The 24,860-nt window shown below is 41.5% G+C and overlaps 1 protein-coding gene across 1 annotated transcript in view; it reads right to left on the bottom strand.

Moving 5' to 3' along the window:
• Positions 1-11,902: 11,902 nt before the first annotated feature.
• SCARF2 (scavenger receptor class F member 2) overlaps positions 11,903-24,860 on the bottom strand; it is a 187,677-nt gene continuing 174,719 nt past the window's right edge. Inside the window, 2 exon segments of the mRNA XM_029619839.1 lie at positions 11,903-18,726; positions 18,728-19,461. Of these exon segments, the coding sequence (XP_029475699.1) occupies positions 18,193-18,726; positions 18,728-19,461 (1,268 nt within the window). The 3' untranslated portion in view covers positions 11,903-18,192.

The following is a 24,860-nucleotide window of genomic DNA, read 5'->3' as shown; positions in this document are numbered from 1 at the left end:
AAAAACTCCCATGAGCAATTGTAGGAGTATTGCTTGATTTCAAACACAGTAAGATCAAACTGTGATTCAGCTAGATATAAATCATATACTAGCCCTGATTGCTCCAAACACCATAATTTTTTAATAAGTTTTTACTTGCACTAAAAAAAAAACCCAAATTAACTTATCTTGCATAAAAGTCTGCAGAAATACCGCATCGATGTATCAACTGAAATCAACAATTCTGCACATTGATGAGAAATAATTTCAAAAAGCAGAGCATATTCGAGAAGAAAAATCATCCTAGTTGTTCCATAAAACAATTTTCCAGTTGTGATATATCATATCCTCAAGACTTTGGTTGAAGTTGGTAAACTGCTCTTCAATCACCATACCTAGCTGAAAGACCTGACGCTGCAGCATTTCAGTATTGTTTTGCCTGTATCAGGGGTCTTTATTTTTAATCTTTCAGACTACCATTTCACTCCTCAATGCACAAAAATGGCAGCCTCACTTACCCTGGGATACCACATTGCCGCCCACTCGCTGGATCCTTAGGCGCATGCACTTCAAACATATGTAGGCTCTGCGGCAGGAATTCTCCTTGTGGTGCCTGCTGATGATATCATCCTATTGGGGGATTTAAATCCTGCTCACACAGCTGGCCAGCACCTTTACAGAAGGTCTCCTGCTCCTCTGCAGTTCTGGTTGCTTCAGTATGCTTCCTTGTGTTCCCAGACCTTGTCCCTGCTGTTCTTGGTTCTGTTTCCATGAGTGTCTCCATGTCCTGCTTTGTCCCGGTCCTCCTGCCCTTGCCTGTCTCATTGTATCCTTCCTCTGACCTTATTCCTGTTGCCTGGACCTCAACTTTGCCTTTGCGTTCTGCCTGCCTTGACCTCAGACTGGATCTGGACTTTGCCTTGTCTGTCACCTGCCTCAACCTCAGATCGCCTGTAGCTTCGCTTGCTCTCAGCTTGCCCTAACCTTGGACAGAGTCTCAACTTCAATCTGCTCACCGGCTGCCTCCTCCTGCACTTGGCCACTGACTCAGCCTATAGCCACCATCTTTACTTCAGACCAGGAAAGTCCTGCCAGCTGCCAGAACCTGCAGGCTCAACCCAAGGGGGAGCTGGTTGGCTAGGCAAAGACCTACTTCCGTGGTGCATCAGCCATCGCCTGTAAAGGCCTATTTTGTGCAGGTACAAGATAGACTGTGCAAACTTGACAGCGAAACAAGAGCTCACTACCTCATGGTGCGACAAGGATCCATAGGACCTGGGGGAAGGTGAGGGCCCTAATACTAATGTTCCTTGGAAGGGAAGCTATGTGTATGTGAGGAAGGATGAAGGTGCGTTATATTAGTAATTCACCTCTTTTCCCTGTGAAAGGCTATTAAAGCCAAACGGATATCTTTCAAAAATTGGAAGGTGGCTTCAAATGTAGAAAATAGGAAAGTGCATAAGTACTGGCAAGTTAGATGTAAAGTATTAATATGTATATTAGACAGGGACTGACAATGTGAAAAACTTTGCTGGCAGGGCCAGTTAGTCCTCCAAAGATTTGAACCACTTACTGAACTGTACAAATTGTGAATACTGTATATATATTTAGGATTTGTGAAGCCTTTTGGCTTCTCTTTTCTGCTAAGCTCTCTGTCTTCTCTGAAAAACTAAACCACTGAATTTTGTGTGTTAGTGATAAGTTTCTGAGGCCCTCAGGAAATCTGCATTATTAAGCTACCTATAGGTCCCATTCCACTGACCTTTTGGAGCCAACACCTGGCAGGTCCCCTCTGCCCTAGGGCTGGAATGCATGGGAAAGGAAAGGGTATACAGCCTGATTTATGGTGGAGTCTTGGCAGGAAAAATCAGACAAGGAACGAAATATTCTATATAAACTACTTCACAAAATCTTCGCCACAATACTAGCAGTAACACAAGTCAGTCATGACATGCTGGTGTTCCAGCGCTGAAGTTCTGACTGTTCCACTGCTAAGATTCATGGGATGACCTCAGGGAAGTGAGCAGATTTAGTTTTACATTGTCTATATTTATAGATAAAAATAATATATATATTCATTCTCTGGTTTTGATTTACTTGTTCTATGCATATGCTTTCTTGTATCTTATCTTCTATTACCTTTGTATTATTTTTCCTTGCTTACATTATACTTTATTCTTATGTGCATATATACACTGAATTTATTCAGACAATAAATGTAAAAATCAGCTAAGAATAGTGTGAAGATATTTTTTGTTTGTCTGTGGGGATTAAGAAAGAGCCATCTAGTGACCTTAACCACTCTCTGTCTATTACAATATGGTAGGCCAAAAGAGAATATGAAAAGAAACTTATCAGACAAAAACCCAAAATAAAAACTTTTTCAAATATAATCAAACTAAGAGAGAAGTTGCTGGTTGGACCATTGGATGACCATGGCTAAAAGGGGTGCTCAGGGAAGACAAAGCTATAGCAGAAAAACTAAATTAATTCTTTACTTTGGTCTTTACTCAGGAGGGTGTTGAGGAGATAGCTATGTTGTACACATTCTTCAAGGGTAATGATTCAGAGGAATTGAATCAAATCATTTAGAACCGGGAAGATGTAATAGAGCAAACTGACAAACTAAAGAGTAAATAATCATTGGGACCAGATGGTATACACTCGAGAGATCTGAAAGATCTCAAAGATGAGATTGCAGACTTATTTATTTATTTATTTAAATAATTTATCTACAATTCTAAGTAACTAACAAGACAAGTCTCAAAAAGTACTTCTTAGGCAACTAAATAGTGCCTTTTGAGACTTATGCAGTTAACTTACTTAGGGCCTCATTTTCTAAAGTATCGCAAGCGCGCTAATGCGGGGCAGGGGGTCGACCCCGGGGGGGGCGGTCCTGCGCTAGCCGGCAGCGATTGCACCGCACCGCCGCGGTGCGATCACTGCCGGCTTCGCACCCAATAGCACCACCATTGAAGGTGTAGCTATTGGGCGCGAAATAGGACGCGAAAAGGCACCTACCTTTTCGCCATCCGTGGCTTCTTCGCAGAGTCGGCCCCAGTGACGCCCCGACTCCTCCTCTTCCGGGGCCGACTCCGCCCCGATTTCGGTAGCGCAGGCATGCGCTACCTTTGCAAGATATCGCAGGCTTGCGCTGTTAGCGCAAGCCTGTGATACTTTAGAAAATGAGGCCCTTAGCCAGCTAAATGGCGCATTTTGAGGTTTATTCTGCTATGTGGTGGAATTTAGTGGCTGCCATTTAGCCAAATAAGTCAGAACTTATCCAGTTAAGAGGCGCTGAACTGCTGAATGTGTATATGATGCAAAAAATCTTTCCATTCTATTTTAAAATTCTATAAGTGGATAATTTATGCATGAAAATTAAGTAGGACGTACCCATATAAGTCCCTATTGATGTGTGTAAGTTGTCAAATTTTCTAACATGCACGCATAGAGGAAATTAACTTGTTTTTTGATTCCTCCACCGGTTTTCCCAGTCCATCTCCAGGTCATTATAATCCTCCTGGTTCTTCAGCCCGAACTTCCCCCAGTTCACCTAGGCCTCCCACCAGGCCAATAATACAGTATAAAACACGTTTGATATCATTTAAGCAAGATAAGTACCAGATTAAAATTGCACAAGTAAGTTTTCAAAGGGTTTACATCGGCCATGGTCACTATTTAAAAATAGACACCAAGAGTGTCAAGGAAAATATATCATGCAACAACCTTGATCTTGTGAGAGATTAATTAATGGACCACCATAATAAGCACTACCGGATTATTTAAAAACCTTCATTGCTTTTTACATAATCATCGGTCTGAATCCAGTATTTTTTAGTTTTTTCTTTTGCACATAAAACGAATGAAATTACTCATTTTTTCTTTCTTTCTTCATAAATTAAAGTCCTCGAATCCTGACATAGAATGTGTTTCGAAACTTAAGTCAGAAGAATTGATTGTCTGTTTCTTCATAATTTCAAAAACACTTCATCTCAGCTTAAAAGTTTGGCGTCGAGTTCAATTCTGGTCATTTTATGACATAGCTATGTAGACACACTTTCTCTCAAATTGTTTTATCTGAACGATGCACTGGACGAAGTCATTTGATGTGAGTCCCTTTTAATTCCATACCATTTCACCTTTTTGCCTGACACTGTTTGTGGGATAGGCTTATCTTATACACCGTTATATCTTGGAGATTAGCCATGGGCTAGAAGCCAGAAAGGAGTTTGGTCCTCCTGCTGGAACATGGACTGCCATTTCATAGGAAGAATAGATTTCCCATGGTAATCTTAGTGGCAGAAGTGCTGTGGCCAGCAATTCATGGGCTGGCGCTAGTCCTAAGGGAAGAACTGGAACCTGCCATTCTCTTGGATGGATACCCCTTCTGGGGGATGTGAGATCTGAGAATACTTGATGTTCACTTCCCTTTCAGACCCTGAAGTTTGCGGGGAGGGCTCCTAAAGAATAGATTCCTGTTGATGTGGAGGTATTTTCCCCTTTTGTGTGGGACAGTGGTTTCTGGGAGCACAAGTCAAGCCATGGAATGAGGGTAGTGACTCTTCCTTGGCATGTTGGGGTTTTTTTCTTTAGTGGAGGTGGTCCTTCCTCCACTTGTCTTTCTCTGTATGATGCTTTCTTTTGCATTATGAGCATTATTTGAGTCAAAGGCACCGAGGTTGTGCCATTTTTGGCGCATGTAGCATCATTTTCGGCACATGGTATGCCATATGTGATGATGTGCTGTGTTTTTGGGCAATCTTTGTGCCCTGCATCGGTAATGGCACTTCTTGCACCATACGGGGAGGAGCATTATTATGTGCCATATGGGTTTTCCCCGAGTCGGCCTTTCTGTTACATGCGTCGACTCTTTCAGCGCCTCTGTCTTTTGCTTCTTCGATCCGGCACTATGGGATTTTTTCTGAAATGAGACACTTTCCTACATCATGGCCAGCTCATGCAAGGCTCCCGCAGAAGCCGGTCGATGCTCCTAAGCCTGGGACTGCCTCAACTGTCCTAGGGAAAATTTTGTCGACCTGGTGTGGTTTCCTACCTCGCCAGATGAGAATGAGGGTAAGGCCGAAGAATGTTCCAAAGCTGGTTTGCCATCTGCTCGAAAGCGAGCAATTTTCTCCACTCTCTGCCCTCAGAGACAATCTTCTTCAATCACAACAATTGGCCTTGTCATGGTCTGGACCCAGGCATAATTAACATACAGTAGTTATGGCCATCCGTGACCGACATGATGTGGCCACAATTACAGAATTTAAAGCCTGAAGTTTTCCTCTGGCCCATGTTTAGCACTGAAGTATTTCTCATTTCTTGCCCCTTCACAGTGGAACTCCCTACTTTTAGATTTATGTTTTGAAAAGGAATACCTGAAATTCTGGAAACAACTAGATTGTTTTCTAAGGCTTTTTTGTACTGATCTATTTTTATTTAATATTATTTATAACTTTTAAATTGCATTTTGTTTATTTATATTTACATTTGGTCATTAATTTCTGATCTGTTGCATAAATCTTAAGTTTATATGTTTTTTAAGCTATATCTGGTTCGTTTTTTGTTTCATTTTGCATATGCTTGGTTTATAATTTCTATGTTTGTCATTTTGTATGTTACTTTAAATTGTTTCCAATTTGAATATCATTGTGTTTGTTATTTTATGTTCAATTTTATCTTGTATTATTATGTTCACTTTATTGTACATCACATTGATTTTTTTTTTATAAGAAATTTGATCCAGGAAATTAATAAACTAAACTAATCCAAGGATACCAGAAACTCTCCTTTCCTAACCGCTGCAATGACAAACCATAGAGTCTACATTGGAAAATGGGGCACTCTCAATGGTGCATTCATTTTCTTCACATTCATAATGGACTGAAAAGTTCCCTCTTTCTTCGGCACCACAAAATAAATGGAATAATGACCAGACCCCATTCTGCCTTTGGTACCATCACCTCCATTGCTAAAAGGAAAAGATGATATAGCATGGACCTCACGACTTCCCTTTTTAGTTGGGATGCATAAGGAGACATCATGAAGGCCATAGTCTCTGGACAAGTGAAATCGAAGGCGTAACCATCTCCTACCACAGAAAGAAACCACTGGTCTGACATTATCTTGGTCCAACCTTCACAGAACAGTGTACCGACTAAACTTCCTTGGGAGCCCTTAAGGCCCCCTCAACTGGCACTAACACTGTCCTGGGGATTTTGATGTCCCACAGAAAGGACTGAGACCTAGTAGGATACTGATGTTGCAAATAAGCACTCTTTCTTAGGTGATAACACCTAGCTTCAAGAAACTTCTGCCTACTGGGAAGAGATTTGAGAGAACCCTTAAGTTTATCCTCTGGCAACCAATGAATCTCCCCGTGCTTCATCAACTTCTCTAGAACTTCTCCAAATAGAAGTCTATCCCTATAGGGAAGGTTACCAAGTTGCGATCCGGACCCCACATCTGGTGCCCAATTGCGCAACCAAAGAAGTCGCTGAGCTGACACTGTGGACACCATATTTCTAGCAGCAGTGTGCAGTAAATCATACAAGGCATCCGCCATAAAGGTCAAACCTGATTCCAGGCATTCTGCCTTCTGCTCCAAAGGTGTTTCCTCAGACTCTGCTACTGGGATCTGCCACATCCAGCACAAATATGTGCAAGCCATAAAACTACTGCACTCAGCCGCTTATATAGCCAGTGCTGACACCTCATAAATCCTTATGAAATGCACTTCCATCTTTCTGTTCTGAGAATCCTTTAGAGCTGCTTATTCTTTTTTTAAATTCTTTATTTATTAAATTTTCAAAATGTTACAAACAAAGAATATGAAACATTTGCATTTACAAAATATTCAATCACCATAGAGCTGCTTGTTCTTCTACCAGGATGATAGTTTTCTTAGTAACCATGGAGACCAAGGCATCAACTTTGGGAATCCTTAATAAATCTAAGGCTTCCTCCAAAAGAGGGTACAAATTAACCATGACTCTACCCACCTTCAGGCCAGCCTCTGGAGTCTCCCATTCTTTAAAAACTAAACCCTTCACAGTACAATGAAAAGGAAAGTCCTTAGAGGGACCCCTAAGCTCCTCTAGAATAGGATCTTCTCTTTCCTTCTCCAATGTAACTCTCTTTTTCTTTACTGCTTAGCTCTGCCAGAGCCTGAGACAGCATGGTAGATAGTTTGTCCCTCTTTTAAAAGGCAAACCATCTTCTGGTCATCACCTGCAGCTACAAGGAGTTCTCCCTCCTCGTCCCTGTCCCAAGAGAAATCCCCAGGCAAATCATCCAGCAAATCCACCTCTGAAACTATCAAATTCAGATTTACACCCAGATCTGATTCCAGTCTCCTTTTCTTAGGATGGGATGAAGATACAGGGCTTTCCGAAGGACACTTCTTTCCAGACCCAGTGGAAGCAGCTCCTTTCTTTAATAAATATGCTGAATGCATAATCAAAACAAACTCAGGGGAAAAGAGATCAACTACATCCTCCCCCCCATAAAATAATGCATATCAGAGACCCCGCCCCCCACACTAATCCTCTGGCCCCTTGTTCCACCAGCCAATGGGGTCAGAATTGAAGGGTCTGCACCAGCCTCCCTGAAATCCCCCTGGACCATGGGGGGAAGAGGCTATTACCACTCTGCCTAATTCCCCAGCAGAGCCTAACTCAGCCTCCAAGTGATGCTGCTTCTTTGACGCTGAACACTGGACTTCCATGGTAGCAGTAGCCCTCTCACCAGCTAGCACACAATTCACACAGACTGGAGGGGAGAATCTTGGCTCAACTGCTTCCACTGGCCACACACCAATTCCTGTGCTCAGCGGGAGTGGCCATAACACCAGCACCATGTGGCAGACAGCATAAGTACTTGCTGGCACTTTCCTCTCTCTTCCCCCACATCCAAATAACAGCGTTCATGCCTGCTTGCATTGCAGGCTGGCCTACCGCAAAGCATCTCAGATGATCCTGATCTCAGCCAAGTTGTTCCACAGATCTCTTTTTTTTTGTAAACTCTTAAAGGCACAAACCCCAAAGAAACAAACAAGAGAAAAGTATACTTCCCTTAAGTAGACTTCTTCCAGGAGGGCTGAGAGGAGGCTTCCATAGTAAGACAAAAATAAGGAGAACAGGGAATGAGGGAACCAGCACCACTGGTTATTAATCCCACCTTAGTACCAGGGAACAAGATTACCAAAGGTCATCGACCCCCTCTACTCATCAGAACTCTACCAAGGGGCTAGCCCAAGCACTGGACCTAACACCCATGGGAGCCATGTCTTCTTTATTTATTTAGGCATTTTATATACACCGTTGTTCCAAAAGAAGATTACAACGGTTTACAAAAGCAACATTCACATTAAGTTCAACACAACATCAAAACATGTTAACTACTAGGTTCCTTTTAAAAAAACCTTCACAAGTTAGTAAGTGAGTAGTCTTAATACTCTTTACATCTCAACAACCAATATCTGTGTAATTTTCTACAAGTAGTTATTTTATGTTAGATCGTATGCCTTTTTGAAGAGCCATGTTTTCAGTTCACGTTGGAAGCTCTTTATTTCTGTAATCAGAAGTAATGACTCAGGTAGAGAGGTCCATAACTGTGGCCCGCTATAGAAAACATTCGGTCTCTTATTTGCATTAGATGAATGCTTCGAGGTGTAGGTATGGTTTAGTCCTTTGTGTTGTGATCTAAGTGTTTGTTGTGGTGTGTATGATTGGAGAGTCACGCCTAATAAGCAGGAATTTCTGTTATTGATTATGTGGAAAATTAGTGTTAGTACTTTATAGTGGATTCTTGATTGTACTGGCAGCCAGGATAGATCTATCAGTGATGGGGTGATGTGGTCAAATTTCCTTGTCTCTAATAATAATCTTGCTGAGGCATTTTGTAGTGGCTGCAATGGTTTTAATAGTCCTGAGGATAGGCCTAGTAATAGGGAGTTGCAGTAATCTAAGTTTGAGAATATTAGTGTTTGAAAACCAGTTCGGAAGTCCTGGAATATTAATAAAGGTTTCAACTGATGTAAAATTTGCAGTTTGCAGTATCCTGTTTTAATTAATTTGTTTATGTGCTTTTCATTGTGATGTTCTCATTGATCTGTATTCCTAGATCCCGTACTTGTTCAGAGGATGTGATATGAAAATTACCCAGGACTAGAGATGGCAGTTTAATTATAAAATGGTTTCTCCTTAGCCACACGATTTCAGGGGTTTTTTTTGCACTTATTGGTAGTTTAAGATGAGATAGCTTTTGCTGGATTGTCTTCATGTGTATTGAGAGTTTCGATGCTGTATTTTCAATCATCTGTCAATAGGAATGTAGAACTGTATGTTATCAGCGTATAGGAAGAAGTTGATTTCCAGTTCTGCTAGTAATTTACATAATGGAAGCATATAAATGTTGAAAAGCGTGGCCGAGAGTGCAGAGCCTTGAGTGACACCTTTATCGATTAAGAGTGCATTAGATAAGTGGTTGCCCAGTTTGACTTGGAATGTCCTATCTGCTAGGAAGGAGGAGAACCATTTGAGCACACTTCTGTCTATTCCAATTTTTCTGCCAAATATCCTCCCACAGGTTAGACATCCCTACTATCTGCTGGAGTGAGAGAATATTTACATTACTGCAAAGTATGGTAACTTAAATATTAACAGTGCAGTAAAGCTTTTCTTCTCTGTCTCCATGTGCTGGTAGGACAGAAAAAAATCATCAGTCTGGACTAGTTTGGGGAATGATAAGGAAAGACTTTTTTGTTGGTTGAATTCAAAATCTTTAGACCCAGTGAATGAACTCTAGTCTTATTTCCTTGGCATTAAGAACAACCCTTGTGGAAGCCTTTCTCCCTGCCCAGCTCCAAGAAGCTTCAGATGGCCCACCTATCTCCTATCTGAACATACCCCATCCAGCAACAGATTACAGTGAATGATTTTATAGATATATCTGGATGAAGAACACACACATTTGCTCTATGTTCTTTTTTTCCAGGGAAGAAAATCTCAATTATGTATTGATTAAACAAAAAAGAACATGCATTGTGCTTTGAAACTTTTATTGCAAAAAAAAATCTTTTTAGTCATTATAGGTGGCAAACACCCCTGGCAGTGAAAGGGCTACTGTCGTTATTCTTCGGCATCAAATGGCACGAGTCAAAACCAGCTTGACTTTTTCACTCTGACAAAGCAGTTTCCAGAGAAAGGAAGAGCTGGAGGTCGATCATTGAGAAAGTATCCCCCTTTCTACTTCACTCTCCATACAATAGATCATCAAAGTACACACAAAACTAAAACAAAAACATGATAGAAACAAAAAGAGAAATAACTTGAAACTAAAACAAAACAAGATTAAACTTAGGCAATAACTTCATGGCACTTGCATCATGTGGAATCCACAGTCAGACAATCTGCTTGAGAATAAAATGGCAGAACATTAACAGGTCAGTCCACTTGTTTGTAGTTTTTCGCACTATATCAGAATAGTTTGAGCATAGAATAAAGGGGTCATTGGTGAGCTTTGTGTGTCCCTTATGGCCTGAGAATCCACAAACATATTTTTTAAAATGAGATGATAGGTCACATAAGCATGGGAGCAGTCCAGAGATCTCTCTGTGCAAGGTTTCCAAGCTAGTTTAGGAGAATTACTATTTTGTGGAATTTTACAACAGGAAGTCATGTCACTGCTCTGGATGGTGTATGTGCAATGTATTTTCTCAGATTGAACAGGCATTTACCTGTGTGTGTGTGTACACACACACACACACACACACATAGGGGGCAATATTCAAAGGGATTTCTGTGGATAAATGGATGTTTACCGGCAGAAAAATCCTTTTGAAAATTGCTGGACCCTCGGTGAGGAAAAGAGGTGGCACTGGTAGTGCAGGTTGGCAGAAGAATGTGCAGGGATTTCATTTACGAAGTAAGGAGGAGGCATTATGAGTTAATCTGTAAAGAAGGGATGGAACATCTGTTTAAATTGGTGTGATTATACAGACCTCCTTCATAGGCAAGAAATGGATAGAGATTTATAGTAGGATATTTACTAAATTACTATGAAAGGGGAAGTGCTGTTAGGAGATTTCTATCTGGCAGATGTTGATTGGGGTATTCCAGCCGTGGAGTCTTCTAGAAGCAGGGAGTTCCTGGACTCTCTGCAAGGAGAACGGGAGAATGGTTCTGTCAACTGATAACAGAACCCACATGGGAGGGTGCAAAACTGGATCTGGTGATTACCAATGGGGACAGTGTTTCAGATGTTGTAGTGGACAATCATTTGAGCTCCAGTGATCACCAAATGGTGTGGTTCAATATTAGAGCGCAGAAGACAAAAGGTTCATTCAAAGGCAAGAATGCTAGACTACAGAAAAACTAACTTTGTTAAAATGGGGGGAGTACTTCAAGGATGGGAAAATCTAGGGGAAGTAGAAGGGCAGTGGGCAAGACTAAAAGAAGAAATTATAAGCGCAACTGATCATTTTGTTAGAAAAGTAAATAAAGGGAAGAGGGAAAACAAGGCGCCCATGGCTTTTTAAATAAGTAGCTGAAAAGGTGAGGGTAAAAAGGTTAGCATTCAGAAATTAAGAGATCACAGAAAAAGTAAGACAGGTGACCATGTCTGGAAAAGTAGTTAGGAATGCAAAGATTCAAATGGAAGAAAAAATTGAAAATTAGTAAAACAGAGGGACATGATAATTTATAGATATGTTAGTGATTAAAGAAGTGTAAAGAAGCATTGGGAGACTTAAGAGGTGAAGGAGAGAAATATGTAGAAAGTGAGGAGGAAAAAGTGAAATTGCTAACAAATATTTCTGTTCGGTGTTCACTGTGGAAGGGCCTGGAGCAGGACCACATAAAGCAAACACAAATAAGATTGGCAGTGAGGTAAACTTCAATTGATTTTCAGAAAAATGTGTTCGTGAGGAGCTAACTAAACTTAAAGTAGAAAAAGCGAGAGGGCCAGATGGGATACATCCAAGGATATTAAGGGAACTTTGAAAAGTTCTGGCAGCTCTGCTGGCTGACCTTTTCAATACTTTTTTAGTGGCAGGAGTAGTTCCAGAAGACTGGAGATTTGTTTAAAATTATTTTTCAACTGTCATTCCAAGGATCAAGGCGATGGGCAGATGTGGTTCCTCTTCACAAAAGTGGAAGCAAGAAGGAGGCTGAAATACTGGCTGGTTAGTCTGACCCCCTGTGAGGAGCAAAGTAATGGAATCACTGTTAAAACAGTACAGTTTCTGAAATCCAAAGGATTGCAAGATCTGAGGCAGCATGGTTTAACCAGAGAAGTCTCAATAGACTAATTTATTTGATCAATTTCTTTGACTGAGTGACGACAGAGTTGGATCAGGGGAGAGCAGCAGATGCAATTTGGATTTCAGTAAGGACTTTGACATAGTTCCACATTTGTAAATAAACTGAGCACCTTGGTATAGGCCCTAAAGTGACTGACTGTATTAGAAAATGGTTGATTGGGAGGTGACAAAAGGTAGTGGTATCTGGAGTTCACTCTGAGGAGGCAGGTATTACTAGTGGTATGCCTCAAGTATACTTGGGCCGGTTCTTTTCAACATTTTCATCAGCAACATTGCGGAAACATTCTCAAGAAAGGTTTGTTTTTTTTGCCAGTGATACCAAAATCTGCAATAGGGTAGACAGCCAGGAAGATGTGGAAAATATGAGAAGGGATTTAACGAAACTCAAGGAATGGTCTATGGTCTGGCAGCTAAGAGTTAATGCTAAAAAATGCATGAAAGAAGAACAGAATCTAGAGGTGATCTTATTTGATGACCTTAAGGTGACCAAATAGGTAGATAAAGCAATGGCAAAAGGCAGAAAGATGCTTGGCTGCATAGGGAGAGGAATGGTCAGCAGAAAAAGGGAGGTGATATTGCTCCTGTGTAGGTCCCTGGTGAGACCTCATTTGGAATACTTTGTACATTTCTGGAGATGGCACCTTGAAAAGTATATATATGATTTATATTCTGCTTTTCGCACTTGGAGTTGGTCCAGAAGGTGGCTGCTAAAATGGTCAGTGGTCTTCATTCTAAAACATAAGGGAACAGAGTTAGAGATCTAAACATGTATACCCTAGAGGAATGGCGAGATAAGGGAGATATGATAGAGACATTTAAATACATCCAAGGTTTCCAAGTATAGGAGGCAAGTCTCTTTCAATGGAAAGGAGGCTCTAGAATGAGGGGTTATGGAATGAGGTGGCCTTAGGACTAATCTAAGCAAATATTTCTTTATAGATAGGGTAGTGGATGCATGGAACAGCCTCTCTTTGGAAGTGCTGGAGACAATAACAGTTCCTAAATTTAAGGCAGCATGGGATAAACATAGGGGATCGCTGAGACTGTGATAGGAATTGTAAAGCTGAATTAGTTGTGGATGGGCAGACTAGACAGACTATGTGTCTTTATCTATCATCATGTTTCTATGTTTCAATTTGAAAGCCCTGAGCCTGCTTCCTCCTCCTTTTCCCTGCACACTTTGTATTTACAAAACGTTCAGGAAAAACCTCCCCAAGGGACCAGCAGGGACTTTCCCTTGCAGCTCCTCGAGATTACAAACTGCCACTGAAAATTGCCCTCCCTATGTATCTTGGGTCCAATAAAGGTTTTCATTTTTTTTTAATTTATTGATTTGTGAGATATGGTTGACTTATTGTATATCACTTAGTAACTCTGCATCTGCTCATGCAATAGATGTATTGTATTATGTTCCAAAACAGGTATTAAAACCTGACAGTGACATCACTTCCTGTTTTAAATAGCTTTGGATAAGGCTGATGTACCGATGGATACGTTCTTGGAGGAGAAGTCCATTACCTGCTATTAATCAAGTTGACTTAGAAAATAGCAACTGCTATTACTAGAATGGAATCTACGTAGTGTTTTGGTACTTGCCATGTACTTATATCCTGGATTGGCCACTGTTGGAAACATAACTCTAGGCTAGTATATTTATCCTGCTGAATATAAAGGGCATGTTATCCAGCTAACTTTAACCGGATAACTTCTCCTCTAGATAGTTTACTGAATATGATCCCCTGAGTGCTTTTCAAAAATAAACCCGAGTGTTGGTCTCATGTCATCTTGAGGATCAGGCCCAGGATATACTGGCATGGAATGAATGTAGCATATGATGGCACAGACACAGAATTTTGGCACTGTAATGGCTGCCAATTAACTCCATGTCAAGGGGGTTAGAGACCGGTCCTTGTGTTTTCAAAACTTTCCTGCTGATAAAAGCAAAAAAAAACCTCAGATTCAAGAAACTAAAATAATCATGCTAACTCATAATTTGCAATTAGCAGTTTTGCAATAGTTACATGGCATCTTGTACAAAAAGGAGTAATTTTAAAAGCTTAGGGGTAATTTTCAAAAGGATTTACGCACTTAAAACTGGGGGGAAAGGGGGGTTATGTGTAAATGCACTTTACAGATGTGAGCTTTTGAAATTTGCTACAATATATGCCATTGTATTGTCAATAAGTTTTACACGCGTAAGTGCAGTTTAAGAGGATAACTTTCATATCTGCTTGGGCATACCCATGTATGCACGTACATGGGGGCACACAAAGCTGCTACAGTATTTTATAACTTACACGCAAACGATATGCGTAGGTTATATGCATGTATGTAAAGACCGCAAGCTGTGCCAAGTTCAGACTTATCTGGATAAGTAGCATCGCTTATCTGGATAAGTTCTGAAAAGCACTACTTGTCTGTTTAAGTAGCGCTTTTCAGACTTATCTGGCTATCTAAGATAGCCAGATAAGTCTTAAAAAAAAAATGCTGTTTAGCCAGATAGGTCGTAAAATGCTACGTCAGATAGCCAGATAAGTCTAAAGCGCTAATTTCCAGCTATCTGACTTAGCCAGTAAGTAGCATTGTAAGACTTATCCGACTACGATGCACTTTTTTAAGACTTATCTGGCTATCTTACATAGCTTGATAAGTCCGAAAAGCACTACTTAGATGGACAAGTAGTGCTTTTCAGAGTTGTTCAGCTTAGTAGCCTCTGCCACTGCTTTGATGGATAAATTGGATTTTAGCCAGATAAATGGCATTGCTTAGCTGAATAAATTCAAATTTGTCCGTCTAAATAACAGCAAAGGTGCCACTTAGCTGAAAAAGTAGAATTTACCCGACTAAGTGTGCGCAAATGATGTACCCCACATATTTTTACTTCAAATTTTAAAGGGATACATGAGTAGATTTTACATGCGTTATTTAGATACATCTACCCCTTGTAAGTTGGCTTTTACAAACTTAAGTCAGGGATTTTCTGACGAGTGCATGGCAATGAACTAACCAGTTTTACCAATTAGTCTACCAGTTCGCCCAGTCCCTGCAATTCATGAAGACTCTCCTGTCTCTTCATTCTGAAGACACCCCCCCCCCCCATTTTACCCAAACCCCTCATCCCATCAGTTCTTCATTTTTAAGATGTTAACGATCGCTTACTCCAGATATTGAGCAGGAGTAAATATACGCAATTAAGGTGCCAAAATTTACACGCGTAATTGCTTCTAAAATGGCAACTTACTCATGTAAATGTTGGCCCTCCCTAGAAATGCCCTGGCCCGCCCCTTTTTTATACATGCAAATTTACTCGTGGACCCTGATTTGCACACGTATGCTGAGGTTTCTAAAATAGCATATACTTGTACTGTATATGCTGTTTTATATGAGTAAGTGCTATTTTTTATGTGTGCAACTTTTGAAAATTCACCTTTAAGCACGTAAATGGATTTTGAAAATTGCTACAATATTATGTTACGTTTACACATGTAACTCCTTTGAAAATTACCTCCTTAGTCGGGACCTACACATGCAATATAAGAACTTATGCATGTAGATTGGATGAATACATTTAACGGGATTTTGAGTTATATATAATTACATGTGTAAATTCAGAACATGCATAAATTTGGCCACATGAAAAGGTGTCCAGGCATAAATCAATGCATGTAACTTACATTTTCAAAAGGTATGCACATGATTGGCAAGTCATTTGTGGGACTGACCAGTAAAAGAAAAGCACACTAAAATTTAAAATTTAAAAATACTAAGAAGCAAAACCTCTGAGGATCAGCTAAAATATTTCACCTACCTCTTTTTGGCCAGGTCTTGAGAAAGCACTGTTGCTTTAAACGCATTATTTTCCATGAACGTGGATCTATAAGCCTAATACTTTTTTTTCTACTTTAGATTCTTTGCAGGGTATAATGTCTTTTATTGGATCAACATAAGAATTATCCAAAGATGCTCCAGTATTTGCGCTTTGGAGACGAAATGGCTCACTTCTTCAGATGTGACCACTTATTTTACATTTTTCTGTCTCCCTATGTCTTTTCGCATTTGTCTTCCGCAAGTAATGTCAATAGCTCATGTAAAAGAGCTCTCCTGGGCTATCAGAGAAATGGGATACACACAAGCTCATGGGGCTTTTGCTTGAGAAGGTGTCAAACCTCCTTGATTCAAGTCACATTGCCAGTAATAGTTACTGGCACAGCTGAGGAAGTAACACTTTTCAGCCCACAACCAAAAAAAATGTAAAACTGATCATTAGTTCTTTCAGCCAAAACTGTAGAGTAGAACACCAAGTTTTATATACAACATTTTCTGCAAACTTGGTGTTTGGTGCTAAAGTCGAGTCCAGGTTTTCACTGTATTGATCCCACTAGAGGGCCACAAGACAGCTGCACACGTGGTTGTGGCATTGGACAACTCCATTGAAACTATCTTGTGGAGCACCCCAAAGCTGGAGATTGTGATGACTGGGTTGGTGGGGGCTGGAGACTGCAAACACCCCTCATATCCCCAGAAAACTCTGCTGCTTTATATGCAGCTGCCCGCAGACTGCTAATATTTGCAGGGAAATGTGCACCTCATTAGCTGTCTCTGCTGAATGAGGTTTTCCCAGCAGCAGACCCCCAGATCGCCTGTAGAACACTCAACTTTTTAAAAGTCAGCAGTGTACCCTTGGGGAAATCAGGCTTCAGGTTTCTATAGTGGTTGGCACACTCTTGCTTACAAATTGACTGAGAAAGGGCTAATGTGGGGGATTACATTTTTTGTTGTTGTGGCCTCAGTACAATTATTTTTATCTAGCAAATACACATACACCTAGTCTTAGTCTTTCACTGTCATTAGCCAATGGAAATTAGATATAATGGACTTGGAATCCCCCAAAATAAAAAGCTAACATACTCGTTATTACATGTTATACCAGAGTAAAAAAAAAAGGTATTTATATTAAAATAAGCACTGCTTATGCATTTATAATACTGTTACAAAAGTTGACTTCTTTCAATGCTGAACTCCAAGTCATCATGAAATGTTGGTCCAGTACTGGTTTTCTAACCGAGCCCTATATTGAAGGTCAAGAATGTATTGAAATAAAAGGTAGCAAACCCCATGCTTCCCAACACTGGACTCTGATGAGGGTCACGGTGGGTAGAAATGCTGATTGTGTCTTGGCTTACCACAGACATGGACTGACTTTCTGGCTGGTCAGAGCATAAATGTGATCAAATTGTCCCAGTTTTACTGAAAATACTAGTGTGACCTTCTGAATCCAGGAATGGACAAATAGCTCATGAGGACAAAGGTCAGATCAATCAGCACTGTTCTTCACACAAGAATACTGCTTGGAGCCTCAACCACAAAACACAATTACATACACTCTAAAGCACTGTACCTCAATCCTTACACTCAGACCAAAGGCTCAAGAGGCCTGCAATGTCCAGTAAAACCTTCAAGTCTTCATTTCCACTTCAAAAAGTACCAAAAAAAATTTGTTTATATAAGTTAAAAAAAAAATGTCCCATATAAATGATATATTAAATACGAACAGTCAGAAACCTTAAGAGAAGTTATTGTAAGGGAGGTGGGTTGAAAGAGGTCCCATTGCATGGAAAGAGTCTTATCTCTCATTGCCATAAAAACCTGCATGTAAGGACAGTGCAGTCAACAGTCTCGTGGATTTAGGTTTATCCAGAACAATTTCCCCTAGTTCGGCTGGCACCTTCAATACTTTTGACTGGTACTTTTATCTGTATTTTGGTTCACAGTTGACAAAGAACAAAATCTCTCTCCTCTGTTAAACTCAGTCTTCTCTTTGTACAAATCAATGGACGTGTCTTAGTTAATGCCCCTTTGGACTTGACCACCATCTGAAGCCACATTCATTACTTTACTGTTTGGGGTGGCATGATGGCCATTTTCACTTGGTTCTTAGCCTCAGAGTCCAAGGTGGCTTCTCTGCTTTTCTTTCGTGGTGGTTTCTTAATGGGTGTTTTTTTTACTGTTGGCTCACTCGGGTCCTGCTTGGCAGTTGGAGCCTGCTCCTGGCTGCTGTTTGAATTCTGTTTCTCCACGCTCTTGTCTTCATTGGAAGCAGTTTCCGATACAGGACTGATTATCTTCTGTAGACTGGTAGTTGTGGGCAGAACAGGCTTACTTGATTTCTGGTTGGCATTAGTCACGGTACGCTTGGCCTTCTGAGGAGGGGTGGGCTTCTCTTTCTGGGGCTGCAGAGGCCCCACTCCATTCTGTTTTGTGCCACCCTCACTCCTATTCAGGCTCTGTGTCTTTTCTTTCAGCTGGGCAGCAAGCAAAGTGGCTGCCTCAGATGACAAATGAGGATGAACCACCTCAGACCGAGATTTACTATGGTTTGGGCTTTTAGGGGCTTCTTTGGCTTCTCCTCCTATTTTTTCAAACGTGGAAGTTTCCAATTTTCTTCAGGACGTTTTGCACTGCTCCATTGATATGTTCCAGTTGGTCCTGGCTGGTTTTGGTCCTGGGTTTGGATCTGATGGGGGCCTGTAGTTCTTCAGAGCCTTTTGCCTCGCTGAAGATCAGATCTTTGTGATGCTTCCGCCCTTTGTCTTTACTTCTCAGAATTACACTGTCCTCAGTTTTAGTCTGGGGAGAAGCAGATATATTGCTGGGAGTCGTCTTTCTGTTAGACTCCTTAGCTTGTCCCTGACTGTGCTCTGTGGAATCTGATTGGGTCACTGCTTTGTCAGGGGACCTGCTAATGCAAGGTAAGGAATTGGTCTGGTTTGGGTTGTATTTGCCATGAATCCAGGAAACTTTGGGCTTTGTGGATGGGTCGGGGGGAGGCGGCTTGGTTCTTTCAGGGGAGGGGGGTTTACCACCAATGGTGGCACTTTTGATATCCACTGTACTTTCATCCTCATCCTTGGACTGCTTGGACAGACGGGCAATCTTGGCATAAAGGGCGCCTCCGGTAGATCCTGAGCCGCAGGAGGACCTCTCACTGTCAGAAGACTTCAGCAATGGCATTTCACTGGTGTCCGCATGGAAGGCTTTGGTGGCCTCCATTTCCTTCAAGAAGGTGTACTCACCAGCTTCCTCCTCACTGATTGGCGGGGCAACCTTTCCAACCAGACTGGGGGTCCCTTTCTCTTTATCCCTTTCAGATACCGACTCTGTAGGAAGAGTTGAAAGAGAGGCTATATGACATCCATAGGACATTAGGCAAAGAAAGCAAATTGATCCATGAAGGGAGGATCTAAGGACAGAGTCTAGCCAATAAGTCATGCATTATGGCAGTAGGACCTCAGATAATCCCTTTAGTAAAAATCATACATTGATACATTTACAGTTTTTTTTTTTATTATTATTGACTTCAACTACCAATGTTTTTGGAACTCATGCTTCCAATCAATGGAAAACCACAACTAAGGGACTGGAAAAATGGCCTTGCAATTATAACATGGAGCTGAGAAATCTAGAGACTTCCTATCATACTTTTCTAAATTATGCAGCTTCACAGTGCTCTGAATAGGTTTTGGAAGGGACTTTCTAACATGTGTTTTATCTTGTACATCACTGCAGCATTCTCTATATAACAATAATAATAATAATAATAATAATAAACATCTGTAGTTCTACACCCCCACAAGGGATCTTCAAACCCTAACCTCCACTGGCTTCAGATAGACTAATATGTATGAGACTTCATTAGTTCAGCTGTTCTGCTCTTAAAATATAGAATAAAAAGAAATGTTTACCTGTTAATTTTCTTTCCATTAGTTCCTGTACACCAGTCCAGTCCAAACAGGTGGGTTATGTCCCCCTACCAGCAGATGGAGGCAGAGCAAACTGATTACTCTAGTAACATCATACCACTATGTATAGGTGGTGCAGCACAGTGAGAACCCAGCATTCCTATGGCAAAGAGGTGAAAGTACTACAACAGACAAAAATACATGAGATAACATCAATAAAACCACAGAGCGTGAAAACAAAAACAGGAAATCCTCGTGATTCCAGATATAAACAAGGGAATAACAGGATGGGATCAAAGCATCACATAGGAAGATGTACTGAAATGTCTGGAAATATAAACATAGCAGAACAGTGAACTCATTCTGCACGACCCAATAAAAGAGGCCTAGCTTCCCGGGGTAGGGGATGTCCTGGACTGGTGTGGCAGGATTAATGGAAAGAAAATTAGCAGGAAAAATTTCTCCTTCCCTGTCTTCCTTCTACACCAGTCCAGTCCAAACAAGTAGAAAATACCAAAGCCCCACTACCGAGGGAGGGAAGAAGTAAGAGCCGCCTTGAGATCAGCAGCAACTTAAGCTACATCCTCTTTAGCAGAGATGCAGAGTCTGCAATGCTTGGCAAAAGAATGCAAAAATGACCAGATAGCAACCTTACAAATATCTTCAGGAGACACCGTCACAGCTTCCGTGCAAGATGCAGACCATGCTCTTTTAGAATGAGCTCGAATAATTTTACATAGTAACATAGCATTGTCGGCAGAAAAAGACCAAATGATCCATCCAGTCTGCCCAGCAAGCTTCCCATGGCAGCAACTGCCACTCCGTGCAGGTTACCCCCAACTGCCCGCCAAGGGAAGTAACTGCCATTCCGTGCAGGTTACCCCCATGTGTCTGTTAAAGGTAGTAGCTACCGTTCTGTGCAGTTTACCCCCATGCCTTATGTTAAGGATAGTAATACTTACAAGTAAAAACCAAGCAACTGCCACACCCATGACAAAATCACTGCAACATTTTTGTGTGGTGAGCAGCCTTCATTACAATTCAGACAATACTGCTTGAACGTTCTTTGCTTTTGTACTTGGCCATAGAAGCTTTACCTCCAATGTCAATGTATCAGTACCCTAGACTGTAAAAATCAGGGCCCAACTTGGCTGTTTTCACCACCCCACCATCAAAACGGAGAGCATTGTTGCAGTTGTAGCAAAATAATCAAGGCTAATTGTTTAAGGGTAGTAATCCCTCATGCCTTTTGGTTAAGGATACTAACTGCTATTCTGTGCAGGTTACCCCCCCCCCCCCCCCGTGTACCTTTTTCTTCATTATCATTCTCAAGCCTTTAGGAATCCACAGTTTTTATCCCATACACTTTTGAATTCATTTACTGTTTTTGTCCTCACCACCTCTTTCAGAAGGGCATTCCAGGCATCCATCACTCTCTCTGTGAAAAAATATTTCCTTATGTTGATTCTGTATCTTTCCCCTTGGATTTTCATTTTCATTTCATGACCCCTAGTTGTATTTCCTATCCAACAGAAAAGGTTCAAAGTTTGTGCATCATTAAATCCTTTCAGGTATCTGAAGGTCTGTATCATATCCCCCCTGCACTTCCACTCTTCCAGGATGTACATATTCAGATCCTTCAGCCTCTCCTCATAAGTCTTCCAATGCTGACCCCTCACCATTTTTGTCACCTTCTTTGGACCACCTCCATCCTATCTCTATCCTTTTTAAGATACAGGCTCCAGTACTGACCACAGTACTCCAGGTGAGGCCTCACCCAAGGACCTGTACAAGGGCTTCACCTCCTCTTTTTTCTTACTGGTTACTCCTCTCTCTATGCAGCCCAGCATTCTTCTGGCTTTACCTATCACCTTGTCACATTTCCTCGCCACCTTCAGATCAGCAGACACTATCACCCCAAGGTCCCTCTCTCAGTCTGTGCACATTAGTCTTTAACCTCCCATCTCATACAGCTCTTTTGGATTATCACATCCCAGTTGCATGACTCTGCACTTCTTGGCATTCAATCCCAGCTGCCAAATCCTCAACCAACCTTCAAACTTTTTTAAATCACTGCTCATTCTCTCTATACCTTCAGGCGTGTCCACTCTGTTGCAGATCTTAGTATCATCCACAAATAGACAAACTTTACCTTCTATCCCTTCCGCAATATCGCTCACAAAGATATTGAATAGAACCAGTCCCAAAACCGATCTCTGTGGTACGCCACTTAACACTGTTCTTTCTTCAGAGTAGGTTCCATTTACCATTACACGCTGTCTCCTGTCAGCCAACCAGTTTGCAATCCATGCCACAACATTGGCGCCCAATCGCAAGCTTTTCATTTTGTTTACTAATCTCCTATTTGGAATCATATCAAAAGCTTTGCTAAAATCCAAGTAAATTACATATAGTGCTTTTCTTTGATCCAATTCTCTGGTCATGCAGTTATATATGTGTCAAAAGTAGTACTCTAATAATAACCCAGAGAAGCTGAAAATTAGAAACAATCACTATATAAAGATCCAGCTATGTGAAGAACTCTTATGGAGGTGTGAAGCACAACCGTCATAAATGGCCACAAAATGCTTGTTGGCTTATGTTGTGAAGCCCGAGTAGCACTGGGCTTATCTAATCATAGGTTGCTACAACACCTGATATGCACCATCCGGGGCTAAATCTTAAATGCAAACTGACTAATGCTTGCACTTATCTTGATACACATGAAAACGACTAATGTGAACAGTCCTGAAGTATTTCCTCTGACACCACAGTGTTTCAGAGTGTCATACTCCTTCTTCAGGGAACTCAAGGTGATGGCAAGTCGTCTGTGCGATTCTGCATGGAAAGCGGACAAATAAGAGTTCTTAAACAATGCCTACCGGCTGATATGCTACAATGGCATTGGACTTGAGGAACAGCACTTACTTAGAACTTATGTTTAGGTCAGTCTTGAATTCGAAACAGCATCTGCTTAATATGCTGAAAAAATGAGAAACCCTAAGTTGGAGTTCACCCCCTTGAGGTCCAGAATGGGACAGTATGAACCATTGTCCTTGGGCATTACAGAATAAATGGAGTAACAACCGCTCCCACTCTCTGGAAAAGGCACTGGTACCAAAGCCTTCAGCAACAGAAGACACGACTCAGTCTCGATCACCACCTTTTGTTTTATAGTAGAACAGAAAGATACCATAAAGTTGTCGGGAACTGGCATACAGATCTCCAGGGAATAACCTTGAAGGACCAGATCCAACGCCCACTGTTTCAAGGTAATATGGGTCCACTCCTGGTAAAACAGCTGCAAGCAGCCGCTCACAGGAAGAATCAGCAAGTGGACATGCTGAGCTTCATTGAGAAACCCACAGGCTGCCAAGGAGGGGACGGCATAAAATTGCGGTTTCCGGAAACCCCAAAAGTATTGACCCCACCCCTTGAAGCCTAAGAACATTTGAAAAAGTAAGGTTGTTTATCCAGCCTGTAACAGCTAGCATCATGGAACTGCCCTCAACCTTTGGAGGAATGGAAGAAAGAATGCAGTTTATCCATAAGCAACCTCTGAAACTTTGTATCTCCTAAGTTCTTGACCAGCTGCTCTAGATCCTTTCCAAATAACAATCGACCAAGAGCTCACAGACCAGTTCCACAGCCAGCAAAGCCTTCTGACTGCCACAGCTGAAGCTACTGAATGAAAAGATACCTGGAGAAGAACAGCCAAAAATGTCATAACTGATGCCATCCTCTTCACCTCCTCACTTACTGGCAGCTGTTGCAACAATCAGTAGAGCTCTCTGACCACAAAGCCCCCACAGATAAAAATCGGAACCACCAGAGCTGAAGAAGTAGACAAGTGCTTCAAGGGATTTTCTATCTTTCTATCCTATGGGTCCTTAAGAGAAGTGCTTCCCTTCACTGGGATTGTAGTTCATCTAGTAATGGCCATGACCAGAGCATCCACATGGGGTACCTGGAACAAGTGCTTAACTACCTCTGGGGGAAGAAGATATAGCTTCTGCAGTGACCTTTGAACCCAGATTTGGGGATCTCCTAGTCCATCAAAACTAGCTCCTCCACCTCAGAATGAAAAGGGAGGGAAAGCCTTCATGAACTTATGATTCCCCTTAATAATAGAATCCTATACAGAGGTCTCCACAATTGTAACCTTCACTATTCTGAGGCATGATTAACACTTGATCAATCAAGGCAACAGGATCTTCTTAATGAAAGAGATGGATTATGGACTTATGTTCCCTGTCAAAGACCACCTCCTTTTCCTCCATGGAAGCACCATTAACCGAATCTGCTTGGTCCTCAAAATCATCTAGATTCTTATCTTCACCTGGAGAAGGGAGCTCCAGAGAACCCTGAGTATGTTTGTGCAGAGCTGGGGCAGCAAACAGAGAAATGACTATGCCAGATGCAAAAATAAGATTTTTGCACCAGGCTTCTGAATAACACAGAAGGCCTTGTGCAAAAACCTGAAAACTCTGGGGAAAAATCATCCTTCGATGTACTAACACCTGGGGAGGCTGGAACCGGGGACACCCCTGCTGAGACAAGAGGGTCCCTGCTGGAGCTGTGAACTGGAAGGCAGTGCAGGAACATGGTTCAAGGTGGCTGACACTCTTGCCAAAACCACAGCTTTACAGGACACTGTCAGAGATATACGTGGCAGAGGATTGGGCCCAGCAGGCTGTCCTAAATCCAGGGGAACCTTAGAAAACCTCCCAGAGGCTGTGGCACTCACCTGGGAATCTCCCCCACTACCACTCAGGCTGAATAGGGAGGCAATGTAGCCAACACAGACTGCCTGCAGC

Source organism: Rhinatrema bivittatum, chromosome 11, assembly GCF_901001135.1.
Source record: "Rhinatrema bivittatum chromosome 11, aRhiBiv1.1, whole genome shotgun sequence".
Lineage (NCBI taxonomy): Eukaryota > Metazoa > Chordata > Amphibia > Gymnophiona > Rhinatrematidae > Rhinatrema > Rhinatrema bivittatum.
Note: the sequence above shows the minus strand (reverse complement) of the source record. Positions and strands in the feature narration are given on the sequence as shown.